The sequence below is a fragment of the Globicephala melas genome, chromosome 1 (assembly GCF_963455315.2).
Source record: "Globicephala melas chromosome 1, mGloMel1.2, whole genome shotgun sequence".
NCBI lineage: Eukaryota > Metazoa > Chordata > Mammalia > Artiodactyla > Delphinidae > Globicephala > Globicephala melas.
In genome coordinates this window covers 36,613,705-36,629,972 of record NC_083314.1, presented here as the reverse complement: position 1 = coordinate 36,629,972, position 16,268 = coordinate 36,613,705, and the positions used below count along the sequence as shown (strand labels likewise).

General features: G+C 49.4%; 1 protein-coding gene across 1 annotated transcript in view; it reads left to right on the top strand.

Moving 5' to 3' along the window:
* PLXNA2 (plexin A2) overlaps positions 1-16,268 on the top strand; it is a 216,672-nt gene that overhangs the window by 30,229 nt on the left and 170,175 nt on the right. Inside the window, exon 3 of the mRNA XM_030872914.2 lies at positions 1,791-1,973. Within this exon, the coding sequence (XP_030728774.1) occupies positions 1,791-1,973 (183 nt within the window). The remainder of the gene's footprint in view (positions 1-1,790; positions 1,974-16,268) is intronic.

The window sequence follows — 16,268 nt, the reverse complement described above, 5'->3', positions numbered from 1 at the left end:
GATTAGAAGCATTTGCCAATTTCCGTGGTGTAAATACTCCCACCATGGATAATTTCAAGCCACCAGTGTGATGTCACTGAATGCAGAGATAGACGTACAGGCATTCCTCATAAGCTGGCTCTACTATACCATTGCTTCACTCCCTGCCTGAGAAGCTTATCCCTTCTGCCGTGTGGAGCGCCATATAATCCAGAATTCAAGGTCATCCTTAACCCAAAAGTTAGTTTTCTTTCCTAAAGGATAAACACACACACACACACACACACACAAGGGTAGCACCGCCACTCAGTTGTAGGAGCAGTAGCTCTCTACAAAACACCAAGGAATCACAAGACATGAGCCTCTGTTCTCTTTGGATTTGAACAGGGAATGAAAGAGAAGTCCCTGGTTTACCAAAAAAAATCCCATTTAGCTTATAAATCAGTTCTTCCAAGGAAATGAAGCTGTCAGGGAACGACACACCAGCCCGCTCTTTCCTGGTGTGGGTGAGAGGAGAAGGGTGATGGGAACAGGTCTCTCCATGATGCTTTCTGTGCTTCCCACGACCGTCACTTCCTTCCTCCTCGAGGATGCCTTTCCAGACCCAGGAGGAACAGCTGCCACAGGGCTCAGGGCTCTTTCTGGCCCAGAGTCTGCGACCTTTGCCCACAGGATTCCCTGTTGTGCAATCAACTGGGATGTTTTGGAGGATCCGTCATAGCCCAGCCCCAGGCTAGACAGTGTGCAGAGAATGCAGCCCCCTCGCAGCCCCTGTCCTCAGGAAGCATGCAGTCTTTTTTTTTTTAACTGAATGAGATCTTAGAAATCATCAATTTAACAGTCCCCAAAGAGGCTGTTACTGATCAAAGTTCACATAGAAGAAGAGCAGAGACTGGAATTCTTTCTGTCCAGCTATTTTTCCACTTGCTCAAGGTGCAATGTCTTTTCAAGGTGCCCTAGTCTCTTCTGAGAGAGAAGAGACTTTAATTTTTTTAAAAAAAATTTATTCAATGACAGATATTCTTTATACAAGCATACCTCCACTCCCTGCAAAAGGCTGCTAACAAGAAGACCATCTACCCCAGAATCTACCCAAACATCACTGAAGACCTCTAACGGACAGTGATGAGAATCATTGTACAACTTAATGAATCTCTTCGCACGTGTTATTTCCTTTTCTCCCCAGTGATTCTCTCACAAAGGTGGGCAGGTAGTGTGACACCTGAAGAAACTGAGATTCATGTAGATGAAGTAACTTTTCCAAAGTATAAGGCACTGTTCAATATCAAGATAACCCTTTTTAATGTATCCCCAGTGTGGGATGTGGTGAATAATGGAATGACTGAAAATTCCTTATGCCCGAAGGCAGGCTTTTGCAGTCCAGGAAACAAATAAGGAGCGCCACCAGGCTGGTAGGAATCCTGTGATGTTGCCTCTAGACTGAATCTCCACTGTCTAAATAGAAAGACCGCCACAAATGGCGTGGTCCACAGGGACACGTAAATGACCAGGAAATGAGTTTGAGCAATCAGCTTTGCAACCTGTCGCAGGTTGTCTTGGCAGAAAAGTGAGTGGGTGATAGCAGGTGAGGGAGAAGAAAGCTGTCTGGTTTCCCAGGAGTCAGTGCGGGGTTCATGGGTCAGCCGTGAGATGTTTGTGTGTGCAGTGTGTGTTAGGCCCCTGAACTCCATGCCTGAATTTCTCGGAGGCCTGGTGTCCTGGGGCTGGTGGCCACGGTGGGTGGGCTGGTGAGGATCAACGCGGCCCTGCCTCCGCTGCTACTCACCCCAGGTCCCTCCCCTTCTCTCCAGCCGGTGCCCATCGATGACAACTTCTGTGGACTGGACATCAACCAGCCGCTTGGAGGCTCAATTCCAGTGGAGGGCCTGACCCTCTACACCACCAGCCGGGACCGCATGACCTCGGTGGCGTCCTATGTTTACAATGGCTACAGCGTGGTGTTTGTGGGTACAAAGAGCGGCAAGCTGAAAAAGGTAAGAGTCCGTGAGACTGGACGCCCGCTGCTGTTCAGCTCCTCCGCTGAGAGCCTCTGCTAGAAGGCTACTGTGGATGGAGATTTAACTAGAGGCAACTCAGTTTTCTTGGGGCAGGAAAGGTAGAGTGGGGAGGGTTGGTAGGGGTTAATTTGTGCCTTATCTTCTAGCTGCTTCCTCTACCCACTGGTCAGTGAGTGTCTTGGTAATGTAAACATATTTCAATATTGACCAAACTCCAAGGAATTAGGAAGGTGCATCTGTCTAGAGGAGGAAAAAAAAAAAGTCTCCAAATCAAGTAGAATTTTTTGATTATCTATATTATGAATCACCCACATCATAAATTTTTTTGATTTTTTGATTATCTATATTATGAATTTTTTGATTTTTTGATTATCTATAATATGAATCACCCACATCATAAATTTTTTTGATTATCTATATTTTTTGATTATCTATATTATGAATCACCCACATCATAAATCCCTCCCCACAGTCTACAGAGGTGATTGTACTCATCAAAAGTCTTTGTTGAGTCCAGAGCAGCTGCTTGAAGCACATTATGGGTCTCACTTCTCAGCCGATGGTGGTGCCTCTCTGGGATGGTATACGGTGCCTGGATAAGGGACTGTTCTCCTGTCTTTCCTCTTCCTGCAATCGCAGTCTCTTCCCCGCCCCTCCTCCCTCACCCCCAAGACCTGAGCTGACAGGAGGAAGTAGGCGTCTTATCCTGTGCCTGCTCTGAGCACCTCTGCCCATGGGAGGGCACAGGCCGTCTGGGGCTGGCAGCACGGGAAGCCTCCTGCGCGGCGGGCTGAAGCCAGAAGCTTGTACCTGCTTGTCTAGCACTTAAGGTGTAGAGACAGAGCACAGTCTGGTTTATCATGTGGAATTACAGCAGCCACGTTCTTTCCAGTCCCTGCTAATCCCTTTTTCCCAAGCTCACCCTCCTGCCACCTTTCCCCAGTCCCAGCACCTGTGGATCAAGACACAGGCCAGACCTCACCGCATCTCCCCCTTTGATGTTGACATCAGCCCTGTGGCTCTTTCCTCCTAATCCAGTTAGAGCCTCAGGAGAGATGTTGTTTGGGAATGTAGAAGGAGGGTGGCAGGGAGGGAGCCTGAGGAAGAATTTCCGTGTTCTGCTTGTTCTGAGTTGCTGCCAAAGGAGGTGAGAAAAACTGGTCTGGGTTGATGTGGAGATGCCTTCTTTCTCATGATGCCAGAGCCCTTTAACCCTTTCCTCACTCTGTGGAGAGGTGCCCACCTGTACCTGTCCTGTGCCCTCCACTTGGCCTGGGACTGTGGGCCCTGGCTTGGTTTCAGGTATGGGAGAGTGAGGATGAGTGTGGTCCCGGCGTTTGCTTTCCCAGAAGTGGAGAGGGAAGGAGTTGACCTTCTGAGATTCCACTAAGATTTAAAAGTGGTGTACTCTAGAAAAGAGTCTGAAATAGGATATATATATGTGTGTGTGTATATATATATATGTGTGTGTGTGTGTGTGTGTGTGTGTGTGTGTGTGTGTATATATATATATATCTTGAATCACTTTGCTGTACACCTGAAACTGACGCAACATTGTAAATCGACTCTACTTCAATTTTTAAAAAGTGGTATATTCTGCGGCTTCCCTGGTGGTGCGGTGGTTGAGAGTCCACCTGCCGATGCAGGGGACACGGGTTCGTGCCCCGGTCCGGGAAGATCCCACATGCCGTGGAGCGGCTGGGCCCGTGAGCCACGGCCGCTGGGCCTGCGCGTCCGGAGTCTGTGCTCCGCAACGGGAGAGGCCACAACAGTGAGAGGCCCGCGTACCGCAAAAAAAAAAAAAAAAAAAAAAAAAAGTGGTATATTCTATCAAGACAGGGTTCATCTTGGACTCCTGAGGCTGGCTACTTTCCTGCAGGGTTATCTATACAGCTGGGTAGATTGTGACTTGCCCAGGGACTTTGGGCCGAGGTGCCTATGGGAGTTGAAATCCAATCTGAACTCTCCTTGTCAAGCCATACACCCTAGGGTATAAACGTACCCCCAGAGGAGCTCCTGGAGCTGTGACTCATCTGCCCATAAATACCACCTGTTTCTCAGTTGCACAAAGGCTCTGGAAGGCCAGCAGGAGCCACAGCTAAGCTAGTGCTCAGCATTTTCTCCTCTCCTTCCTGCACCTTCAGTCACTGTTCTGGATCATTCCTGTGATTCTGTCTCCTTTATTCTCTTGAAAGTTCTGTTAAAGGCAGGGGTCATGCCTTTGTTCATATTTATTTCCTTCTTTCTGCCTCATCCTTTCACCAAGTGTTCCCACCTGGGATGGGCCTCAAAACTGTCTCGAAAAAGAAAACCATGCTCTAAGGAACCTTAGAGACCATCTAGCCCAATACTAGCGTTATTTGGCAGGAAAATTGAGGCCCAGAGAAGAAAAGTGACTCGTCCAAGCTTAGAGATGAAGACAAGTTGCCTCTTGTCCTGAATCCGAGTTGACACCTGTTTTACTTAAAGAAGCAGCCACGGAACCCCGGGGGTGGAGGCTGAGAACAGCCTTCGGGTTCAGGCTTGCTACAGGGTTAAGCCAGGGCCTAGGGCCTCCATTCTCTTCAGCCCTGGATCTGAGTTAGGGAATTAATGTTTGCCAAATGGGTGGACGAGGACTGAATAAAGGAAGAACCACCCAGCCAGGCTCAAAGGGCCCTGGGCTGACCTTCCCATATCTCTCTTTTCAAGCCACACACTCAAGGTAGCCAAGTTCTCTTAGCCCTGTTGGAACCCCAGCAGGCAAGTTGCTAGGGAGGCAAGTCAGAGGATTCAAGGGGGAGGCTGGGGCATGGTTGCCCACAGCTTGTTCCGACCTGCAGTTGTCTGTTCCTTCTCTCTCTTCACTTCGATGTTCTTTAGTTGTTTCTATGAGCTCATAATACCCCTCCTTCTCCTCTGGGCGACTCACCCTTCCTTTCCACCCACACGCCTTTGAGGCACCTGATACTAAAGTCGAGCTCCCACTGGCCTCCCATTTACCCAGAGAAACGGCCCATGAGGAATTTATGGAATGTCCCCAGGAAACTCTGCCATGGTCCAGGCCGCATAGCTCTTTCAACACAGGAAGGAAAAAAAAAAAAAACAACAACTAGCCAAGAGTTTGGAGAGGGGAGGGAAGCAGGGTACGTCAGGACTACTCACTTCTTCCCTGCCTAACCAGGTGTCTGTCAGACTGTGCGGCCTCCGTCCATGGCAGCCCATAGGACAGGATGTCCCCGAGTGGGGACGATTAGAGGAAGCAGAGACTGCCTAGAAGTGGCAGGACCACGAGGTGTTGTTCTGTGCTGTGTCACATACTTGCTCATACCTGCCCTCTGCTCTCCAGGCAGAGAACAGTGCAGACGAGGCCACTGCCTTCTGAGTCACAAACATGCAGAGGGAACAGGCAGAATAAGGACGAGACCTCAGAACCAAGAGGTGTAACACTTGCCTAGACTAAGGTCCAGGGCATCAGAGGTGATAAGAAGACAGGCCAGGATTCACCACGGGGATGGAACAATTCCAGAGAAATCAGCTGCCACAGTGTGATTAACCTGGAGGGCTTCATGGAGGAGGAAGCTTACTAAGATTTGCTCTGAGACTGAATGAGACAGACAAAGTGATGAGTTGGGGATGGGAGAGAAGGGCCCTCTAGACCTCGGGTGCCGCACTGAGAAGATGCAGAGCACGTGCCAGCAAGGTCTAGAGTGTGCGGAGGGGCTTGGAGGACTTGGCGAAGTGGAAGCCAAGGCGTAGAGTACTGTGAGGCTCAAGCCCTAGAGGATCAAGTGAAAAGGATCTTGGGACTTTCGCCGACCTTGTGAGCCAACTGTGTGATCCACAAAGTTAATTAGTCTTCACCACACTAACAGAAGGTCATGAAAAGTGGAGGCCCCACGTCCCACGGGAGATAACATTGTAAGAGGGCTTAAGCCAACCAAAGAGCCAGGTCAACAAGGCCTGCAAGGATGCGGGAGCCATGCTGTACGGAGAATACTTTTAAAAGGATGTTAACCTAAGGGAAGAAGTAGAAGGGAGGAGACGAAACAGCTTTCTTCACAGACTGTGATTTACTGAGCACTTATTATGTGTCAGGTGATATTCTAAGAGCTTGATATCTACTAACTAATCTTTATACAACTCGATGGGGTAGGTGCTATTGTCACCTCCATTTTGCTGATGAGGAAATAGAGGCCAGAAAAGGTGAAGAAATGCGTCCAAGAGCCACATGGCAAGTAAATGGCAGAGCCAGGGTTTGAACCTTGATCGTCTGGTTTCACAATCATGCTTCTCCATTAAGCTGTGCAAGATGAATTAAACTTATTCAGTGTGGCCCCAGAGGGCAGAAGAGGGCCAACAGCTAGGAGTTCCGGTAAAATAGTTTTCCACTTAATAAGAGGAAGAAGCTTCTTGCAGCCAAACTGTCCCATAATGGAAAGAGTTGACTCAAGAGGGAATGAGCTCCCAGTCAGTGGAAATACTGAAGCAGAGACTAGGTGGTCACCGATCAGGGAAGCTGTGGAGAGGCACCTGCACCAAGCACATGACCTTCCCACTTATGCCGCCCCTATTTCTCTGACTCCCTCAGTAGGGGTGGGAGATAACGGAGGGCAGAGAAGGGGAGCAGAGCGCGGAAGGCCAAGGCACCCTGGGGGTGGGCTTTGAAGTCACAGCTGGGTTCACGCTGGCCCTGGGTGTGTAGCAGAAAGCCCCTGAGGGTCAGCGGGGAGGTGCTTGGCCCAGACAGGGCAAGGCAGGACCCAGAGGATGAGGGCAGGCAGGCCTGGGGCAAGAGGCAGGGGAGGGAAAGCAGGGCCTCCTGGGGCTGGGCACGGCTGACTGTGCCGACATCCCTCCTGGCCAAGGGCAGGCAGTGGGAGTCCACCTAAGAGATGCCCGGAGCTAATAGCAAAGCACATGAGGAAGAGTAGTGGCAACAGGGACTACAGACTCATTTAACACGACTTCCCAGGTTGAAGGGAGGGGTCCAGGAGACAGGTCGTGGGGCCTGAGCTGAGAGGGCAGAAGACGCTGGGACCGGGAAGCAGGACTCTCTAGGGTTTGGGACAAAGTCCCATTGGTTCCTCCCCTCCATTTGCAGCTGCTAAAACTTCTGCCTCAGCCCCGGCTTCCCATTTCTTCAGGCCTCCTCTGGCCCCTCGACCCCAGGGCCTCACAGCAGCAGGAGGTGCTGGCTCGCTGTCCTCTCCCGCAACCCTGCCACCGGAAGCCTCTCCTGATGCTCAAGGCCTGGTGACATGTCCCTCACCTCGCCCCTTCCAGCACTGTGACTAGCGCCCTCCTCAGACCCCCTGCCGCTTTGCTCCGACAGCATCTGGTGCGGGGGCAGCTGCAGAATAAGGGGTCCACTTCTCTTGAGACTCACAGGTCCTGGAGGACAGGGGCCTCTTTCCCACATATGTCACCCATCCCCACAGCCAGATCCAGTGTCTCTCACACATCAGTTGCTCATGAAATTTATCTCAAATGTACCTCCTCCAGGCCAGAGACCTACTTGCACGCGTTGGAAGAGAACCAGACACCAAGAGTGACTCCTGTTGACGTGGCTGGTTTGCAAAGGAAGGAAGTTAGGATGTGGTGGATAGGTCTGCAGGGGAGGGGGAGGGTTGGAGGGTGGCCGTGGGATGAGGGGTCTAGGAAACAAGAGAACTGCTGGGACAGGAAAAGAGCCTGTTTTCTGGTTAACAGTGTTTGGAAGAGGGTGGGGTAGTGCTCTCAGCAATGCTGACCAAGCTGGGAGGAAGGAGCCGCGTTTACACTGTTGCCCGTAGATCCCAGGAGAGCATGGCCAGCTATCTGCCTCACCTGCATCAGAGGCAGTTTTGCCTGCAGCCGAGAGGCAGGTACAGAGGCCCAGGCAACCCCTTCCCTGCCACCCCTGCCAGGAGTATCGGACTCCTGGACATTTTTGCAAATCCACAGAGACTTAGCCTTTTCAAGGTCTGGGGAGGGCTGGGGCCTCTTTTGCCACCACCTTCTTTCCCATTAGCTAAGGCAGCCACCAGAATGCTTGTGAAATGCTTGAGGAAAATCCTTTCTGCCTTTCCCTATGGGACATACCAACCCAAGGTCTCCAGTCCGCAGCTCACAGGAAACCCTGCCGGCGTCCCTTCCCATTCTTATTCTTCTCTTTGTAAGCTCACAAACGATTTACTGAGCCAGGCCAGGAGAACTGTGAACCTCTCGCAGTAGCAGCTTAGGCACTGGAAAGAATCCATTGGGAGCACTAAAGTATTAACTCTCCCAGGCCCTGGGGTTATTGCTCAGTTACTTGATAACACTATTTATGAGATATCTTTCCACGGTCCTTTCCATCCTCCACAAATACTTCAGCTAAGTATGGGGATGGTTCCCTGCATCTCCACTCCATTTTACAGATGTGGAAAACTGAGCCACCGGGATGTTAAATGAAATATCTTGTCCAAGGTTACATGGCCGATCCATTGGCAAAATTGACATTGACATTTATACTTCCTCCCAAAACATGCACGGAAGTTCCTAACCTGCTACTTGGCTCCCTTGTGGGGTGGAGTTGTCTTGGCGGACGGAAAGCCAAGTTGGGTGAAAAGCTGAGAAACATACCTTTCTCGCTGTGCCAACACCACCGAACAATAGCCACTCATTCCTCGGAGTGGAAATGATTCACTCGTCTCTCATTGTGAACCTTGGATTGAGTAAACAGCCAGGGCTGTGGGTCTCATTCTAGGAGACCTAGCGGATTTCTTGGGACCTGTGACCGCTGAGCTAATGCTCTGTGTCCCTGATGCATCTCAGCAGCTCTGGGGGCTGGGGTAGTGGGCAGCAGATGCCCTCTCCCCCTGCCCCAGAGCCTGTGCAGAGGAGGTGGGCTGGTGGCTTAGAACTCACCACCACATCCCCAGTAATGACTTTGGCTCCCTGCCCAGGCTCCTGCCGCCAAACTCGCTGTTTGTTTTGTTGTTTTATAGGCCTCTTGGGTCCCAAGAACTGGTCTTCTGGAACCTGGGAAAGGCAGCATTTGGCTGGCACAGGGAAGGGGGCATATTTACAGAATCCTTCCAAACCTCCTCCCCTGACCACCACATCCCCCTGCTCGACCATGACAGGTGGAGGGAGAGGGTGTGGGTTTCTATCCAGAGCCCCAACTGACCCCAGGGAAGAGCCCCTGATCTCCCAGAGTCATTCTGAAAGGGAGAAACTAAAGATGCATTTATTTTTTGCACCTTTTGTGCGGCTCCTGTGTGCTTCAATCTTGGATAATCCCGGTGTGAGGAGTCAGGCCGTGTGCTCAGCGTGGTGCTTTGCACTCCAAGAGGGAGCCCTTTGGAGCTCGGGGCTTTATCTCAGGGCAGGTGAAGCCCAGGCGTAATGCTTCAAGCTCACAGAATCCAGGTGACCCACATAGGCTCTGTAGAATGTTTAAGAAGCCAAGGTGCTAATGTTTACAGAGCGGTCATCTTTAGGAAAATACAGACCGCATAGAGGCACATCCTTTTAGGTCACTGAGCCTTGCCTGCTTATGGGTACAAAGCATGGACATATATCTTGAGGTTGGACAGGACCTCCAAAGGCCAGCTGGTGCTGTCCTCTTGTCTTCAGGTAGGAACCTATTTGCATAACAGAGAGCATATGAGCTTACAGGATGCAGTTCTGACTCCAGTCTATTAGCTGTGTGACCTCTGAGCTTCAGTTTCCTCATGTGTAAAACGAAGACAGTTATAATACCTCCCGCATGAGATTGTAATGAGGATTAAATGAAATCATTCATTCTTGAACGAAAATGTATTGAATACCTACTGTGCGCCATTTGCTTGGTATACAGTAGTAAACAAAACTGTCAACATCGCCTGCCCTAGTGAAGATTATACCTTAATGTGGAAAGAAAATAATGAGAACGCACAATATACAGTATATTTAGAAGATAATAAGTGCTAATGAAAAAAATAGAGCATAATGAAATCATTTATGTAAAGTGGGGTGCTGAGCTTATATGCATTTAAATATCACTACTGTTGTTACTTAACTTGTGAGCCTCAATTTTTTTCTTCTGTGGAGTGCGTAGTAATAAACACTTTGCATAGTTGTTGGAAGGACTAAGTGAAATCATGTATGAAAAGTTCTTACTATGGTGCTTGGCAACAAAAGTGCTTTCCATTATTATTACCAACATCTTGGAGGCTTCCCCCGAAGCCCGCTTCTTCTCTGGCTCCCTGGGGGAGTGGAGCTGTCAGATCAGCCTCTTTTTTAGTGACATGTTTGCAAGGTCAGATGGAGGAAGAGAATCCTGCCCCTTGCCCCCAGCCCTGTGTCATGGGAAAAAAAATACTTGGAAGGCTAGACCAGCTGGGCCGAACTAATCTAATCCTGCTGGACACCGGCATCCAGCTGCATTAGTCACCAGTGAGAGCTTTCCGAGTCCCATATCACCAAACAATAGGTACTGACCCCTCCTCAGGGCCGGGCTGGGGGAAGTGGTGGTTCGGCTCTTATGGCTTTGCAGAATTAACTAAAACGGGGCCAGTCTCTGCCCTTTGCATGTTCCCAAGCCAACCGTGATATCCTAGGGCTACACAACTCCACCTTCAATGAACTGTGTGATCTTGGGCAGACCTTAGTGTCATCAACTGGTCCACTGATGCTACCTTGCAAGATTGCTATGCATGTCAGACTTGGGGGATATGAAGTACCTAATATAGAGCCCAGTGTGTAGCAGATGCTTAATAAATGGTAGCTATTGCTGCTATTACCATAATTGCTGTAAGTGTGACTCTACTAGTGTTACTGCTACCACTCCTACACCATTACCATCCTTTTCTAAGGACCCAGATTCCCTTGGTTTCCATTAGCTCACTAATCCCATAGCATTTAGGATAAACAGGAAGGATTGAGATATTTCTCTGCTCCGTGACAGATGGTGATACTGAAATTCACAGAGATTATGGATTATTATGGATTGCTTAGGGTCCCAGGGTAAATCAAGGGAAGATTGGAATCAGAGCTACAAATATTTCAGGTGGCAATGGTGCAGCACACACCTCACCTGTATACAGTCACCTGTATAGTCCAACAATGATGAAGCTAAAAGCTTGCAGCTACTTGAACTTTTCTTTTCTTCCTGTTATCATGTGTCCTTCTGTCCAGAGAAGCAGGAGATATATGGAGATGCAAGGTGCTGAAGGTCACCCTGAGTTTCTGTCCTTTAAGTTTCTTCCTGGGATTCTGTTCCTCTCCTGGCCTCAGCCTCCAGAAAGGTTTCTAGGCTTCAAGATGGGGCGCAAGTTGAGGAGCTGGTGCCTCTGGAATTGTCCCAATCAGCCATCATTCTCCAAAACCTCACTGGATTTCAAAGGCTACTGACACCAGCTGGGCGTCCCCACCTAACCTGGAAGGGGCAATAGTATTAACAGCCTTTAGTAGCAAATCAGGAATTCTTACACTTCTGTGTTTAGGGGTGGATGAGAGTGCAGCCAAGGAAGGAGAAGAGGCCATGGAGTCTGGACCCTGCAAAGGGGTCAGCCCCACCCCCCAGGGGGAAGGTGGACTCCATCACACAAGGTCAGGAATGTTCCCCTGATTTTATAACTGGAAAGGCCCTCAGAAAAGTAGTCCAGCCAACAGACTTTGGGCAGGTGAGATGTTTATTGTTCTGTTTTGTGGATGAGACAGCTGAGGCCTAGAAAGGTTAAGGGATCTGCACAAAATCACCCAGGTCCTTAGCAACAGAAGCAAGATAAAATCCAGGTTTTTAGACTTTACTTTTGGGGCCCTTCTCTCTGTATCATATGGAAGAACGTTCCCTCTGCACAAAAGCTCAGGCTGACCTCTGCCTTTCCCTAGCATGCAAGCATTCCCTAAGCAGACCCTAAAATTGGTCTGGGGATCGTTCTCTCCAGGGCAAGAGTCTAGCTGAACTTCCTATCCCAGGCCTGGCCATGCAGCCTTGCTCTGGGGTGCCCAGCATCGCCGAGCCCTCACTGTACGTGACTTGAGGATCTTTCTAGAGCCTGGCCAGCAAGGAGGTCTGCTTACCCACAAAATGCTTGCCTTGGGGTTAAGAAGTTCTGACAAGTCAGAAGAACACTGAATTGGGAACCTCAAGTTTTACATATGAGTCCTTTTTCTAGGCATGCGGCTTTATTTATTTATTTATTTTGCAGGGAGTAGGCCTATTATAACTTAGACACTCACTATGTGCTAAGCCCTGAGCTACGTACTTTTTTAGTTAAACCTCACAATACCCTTGTAAGGTAAGGATTAATATTACATCCGTTTTCCATATGAGCAGACTGAAGCCCAACGAAGTTAGGTGACTTGCCGAGTCACATTGCTACTAATTGGACAGCTGGGATTGGAATCTAGATCCCTCTGACTCCAGACCTGGGCTTTGTGAACCACTAACTTTGAGCACTCTATCGCCCTTCTCTAAGATTCTGTTGGTCCCTCTGTAACCCACCACCTGCCCTACAGAGAGCTGCAAGAAGATGCAGGAGAGAAGAGTGGAAGGACTGACTTTGCACTCTTTCCAGCCAAGATCCCCTGGAAAACCGGGACGTGGCAGCTGTCACCTCGGCACACGCTGCCTTGTGTCATTCCCCTCAGGCCTCCTCCTCCCCTTCCCACCCATCTCAGCCCAGGCCACAATGGATGGAGTGGCAGCCTTTGTGCCACACACAGTCCCCAGCTGACTCCCCTTTCTCCAGGCATCATTGTTTGCTGTGAGCTTTCTGAAGGGGAGACAAAGGAGTGTTACTGACAAGGCCAAGAGCTGCCGTGTAAAGCGTGGGGCCTGGGCCCATCACCCGTGCATCCCTTGGAGGCCCCGGGCTTTCCTTCAAAGACGCTGTCTGGGATCTTTTGTGTGCCAGTCATACCCATTCAGAGCTGGCCGGGCAAAGGTTTCGGGTGGGGGAGGAGGACACTGAGAAATGGACTCATTTCGATCTGGCAAAATTGGAAGAGACATTTAATATAATAGTTAACAGCCAACCACTGCCGGGGGGATGGGCCCGAATGCTTGTTCTCTGTTTATGGAGCTTATGCAATTCCATCAATATTGATGCCTGATGCCTTTGATTCTGACACTAATCATTGCTATGAATTAAATTTGCAGCCATATAATTAGGATCGCTATTAATAGGGCCCTTAGCTAAGCACTCCGACGCGGCATATCTTTTTCTCGATAGAAAATGGCATCCTTGGAACTCTGCTAATGGGGCGCACCTGGGATTTGCCAAGAATGATGTGAAAATTATACATTCTATATTTGTATTGGGCCTTTACTAAAATATCAGCAAGCAAAGGTGAGGCTGGAGGGAAGGTCCCCCCTTGCCCAGAGCTGTGGGCAGCAATTAGGTATCTCTCCCTCTCTTTGAGATCTTTAGGAAAGGATATTCCAGAGCCAGTTTGCTTGCTTACGGTCTAGGGTCCGACAGCTCAGAGTCAGGAAGGTCTTCTTTCAGTCTAACCTTAACCTTAGGCTAAAAGACTAGGTACTCTGGTGATTTCTTTCTCAGACTTTCAGGTGGCTATGAGCCAACTGAGGGAAGAGGAACGTCTTGGTGTGCCCCAAGCTCGGTTGGAAGGGGCTGAGACAAACCCCTATTGATAGGCCCAATTGGCCTCATTTTTAGGTAGATGATTGGGCAAGACCCCCACTCACAACTGATCCCAAGGGTTCCCATCCAGAGAGCGCCGGTTAACCTCACACATAAAAGGGCCCACTGCTACACCTGGTGGGAAAGGATGAGCTCTCTCTCACGATGAGGTGCTTTCCCAGGTAGATCTGCAGCATATTTATTTACTGGGGAGCCCAGTCATTTATTATCATCAGGCACCCAGGTCAGCACTGGAGACTCAATGCCCCACTCACCCTCTGAGTAATCACACGTCATCATGCACACAAGGGTCCTCTAATCCTTTTCTAACAGTAGCACACGTGACACCCCCCCTATCACTGCGAATAATATGCACCACTTGGCATAAGAGATGCACTTGTCCCTGCTCTTTTGACTGTCAGACTGAAAATAATTTTTCCTCCAAATCAACATTTATTGATTTTTTTTCCTTTCGTATTTTTATGTCATTGTGAGAAGACAGTGGTTTGAGTTCAAGTCCTAACCCTACTATGTATTAAGTTTGTGATCTTAGCTAAGTTATGTAACCTCTTGGAAACTCAGATTTGAGGGTTCTCATCTTTAAAACAGGAATAATAATATCTACTTCATAAGGATAATAATGAGGTTAAAGAAGCATCTCAATTGCTTATCATGGGCCTTCCACACCTAATAAGATTCCTCACTCCCTTCCTCTTTCTCCTCTCACATATACCCAGATGCAGAGGACAAAAGCCTCTAGCTCTCGGTACCCACGGCGTTCGGAAGACTGCCGCTTTATGTCCCACCTCTTCTCAGGGACACCACATGGAAAATTAACTCTTCCAAACAAATGGTGAACTGCGCCGTGAATTCCAAACGCCTTCGGTCTTTTTCTCGCACACGCTGAAAGGCTGAGCCGGGGCTTCTCACCCCACCATAGGCACCACAATTTCTGTTGTTTCTCTTTATTCTCAAGTAGCCCAGGGTTCTAGGTGGACTGAATCCGTCCTTGAGTTCAGGGCCCAGAGCTCGAGCGCAGCTCCTAGGCGCTGAGTGCTTCAAGGTACGAAGAAAGGGGCAAGGGCACCGTAGCCTCACCTGGAATGGAGGCCCTTTTCATACAGGATTCTTACTCGCTTCTGCCCTCTGCCCATACCTCCACTGTACATTTACCCTTTCTATGTATGGGCATACTTCAAGACAAATGTGTGGCTAGATAGCAGTGGGCCAATGGCCAACATTAGCCAGAGAGTGTAGAAAACCCTCGAAAACAGTGTGCTTGGTTCAGTCCAGATTCAGAAGTACCTGAATTTGCCACTAGTTAACAAACAGCTCTTTTCCTCTTTATGCCTGAAGTGAAGAGGGGATGGAGATTCGTGTTGGGTTATAGCTGGGGTTGCTGTTCTTTTGGTTCCCACGAAGCAGAGGACATAAATCAGTCCCTTTAATTTTCAAAATTTGCCTGATGTTGGGCAGGTACCTAGTTACTCATACGTGCATTCAAGCATACATCCAGCACGGCGACACTCACCCCATTCTGATCTCTTGTCACTTGCAAGATCTTGCATGACGCCAACAAAACCCCCAAGTGGACTGACCCTGTGCGGCAATGGGATGCACCCACAAATGCTTCTGCACCTCCAGTCTTTCCAAGAGTCTAACTGCTCTGGAAGCCATAAAACACTGAGTAGCTTCAGTCTCAAACAGATTGGTGGTCTCGCCAGAGGAATGGCCACAGTCAGAGAAATAGAGGAAAAACTATGCCCAGCCTCTCCCCATCAGATCAAAGAAATAAAAAATCTGTCTCCTTGGTGCCTCCCCGATATTTATGTCTGAACCCAGCAGACACCCCTGGGCTGCAGCCAGTCTGTGTATTAGCATTAGTCCATTACGCTTTTTATGATGCATGTCACCCCCACCCCACCTCCTCCCCCGCATGCCACATTTTATGACTGTCCTTTTCATTTCTGGAAAGAGCTTCAAAGAATGGCAGGTGCTGCATTTCCCCACTCTTTGGGGACCTATTTGTAGGCAGCCTGTCCCAGGCCATAAACAACGGGAGATAAACCACAGCCACTGGCAGTAAATGTATCCAAGGCCAAGGAGGCAAAAAAGTAGGGGGGCTTGGGGAAGCTTGGTGGCGTCTGTACAAGCCCAGTGGCCAGTGGGTCTGGAGTAGATGCTACCCACGGAAGGAGAATCAAGGGGTTGGTACAGAAGTGGATGCCACCCTCCCAGATTTCTACAAGAGCTAGAGGGAAATCCTACCACTCTCCCTCATTCCCACTGAAGCCACTTGTCCCTGAACTTCGATCAGAAGCAGGAAACTTTCCAATAAGAAGAGGATGGTTCCCTTTGGCATCGTTTTCTGCTGCTAGCTCATGTTGCTACATAGATTACTCTGTGCCACTCATGTCCCATTGATGCTTCTAGATCTTGGAGCCACCGTCTCTGCCTTCTCCCACCCTCTCTCCCTGTGACGCCCACCCCAACCTCTTCCTTCTTCCCTCTCCAATCCTCTTCCCCTCCCTCATGTCTAAGACCAAGTCTTACCAATCAATCACCACTAACTTCTGCCTCATTAGAACTTCAGCCAGGATTCTGGCGGTCATGGCGGTGATATTTATTTATTTCAGCTTTGAGCTGCATCCACAAGCAAATCACTTGTGACTCTGCAGGAGCCAGCACCTGGAGC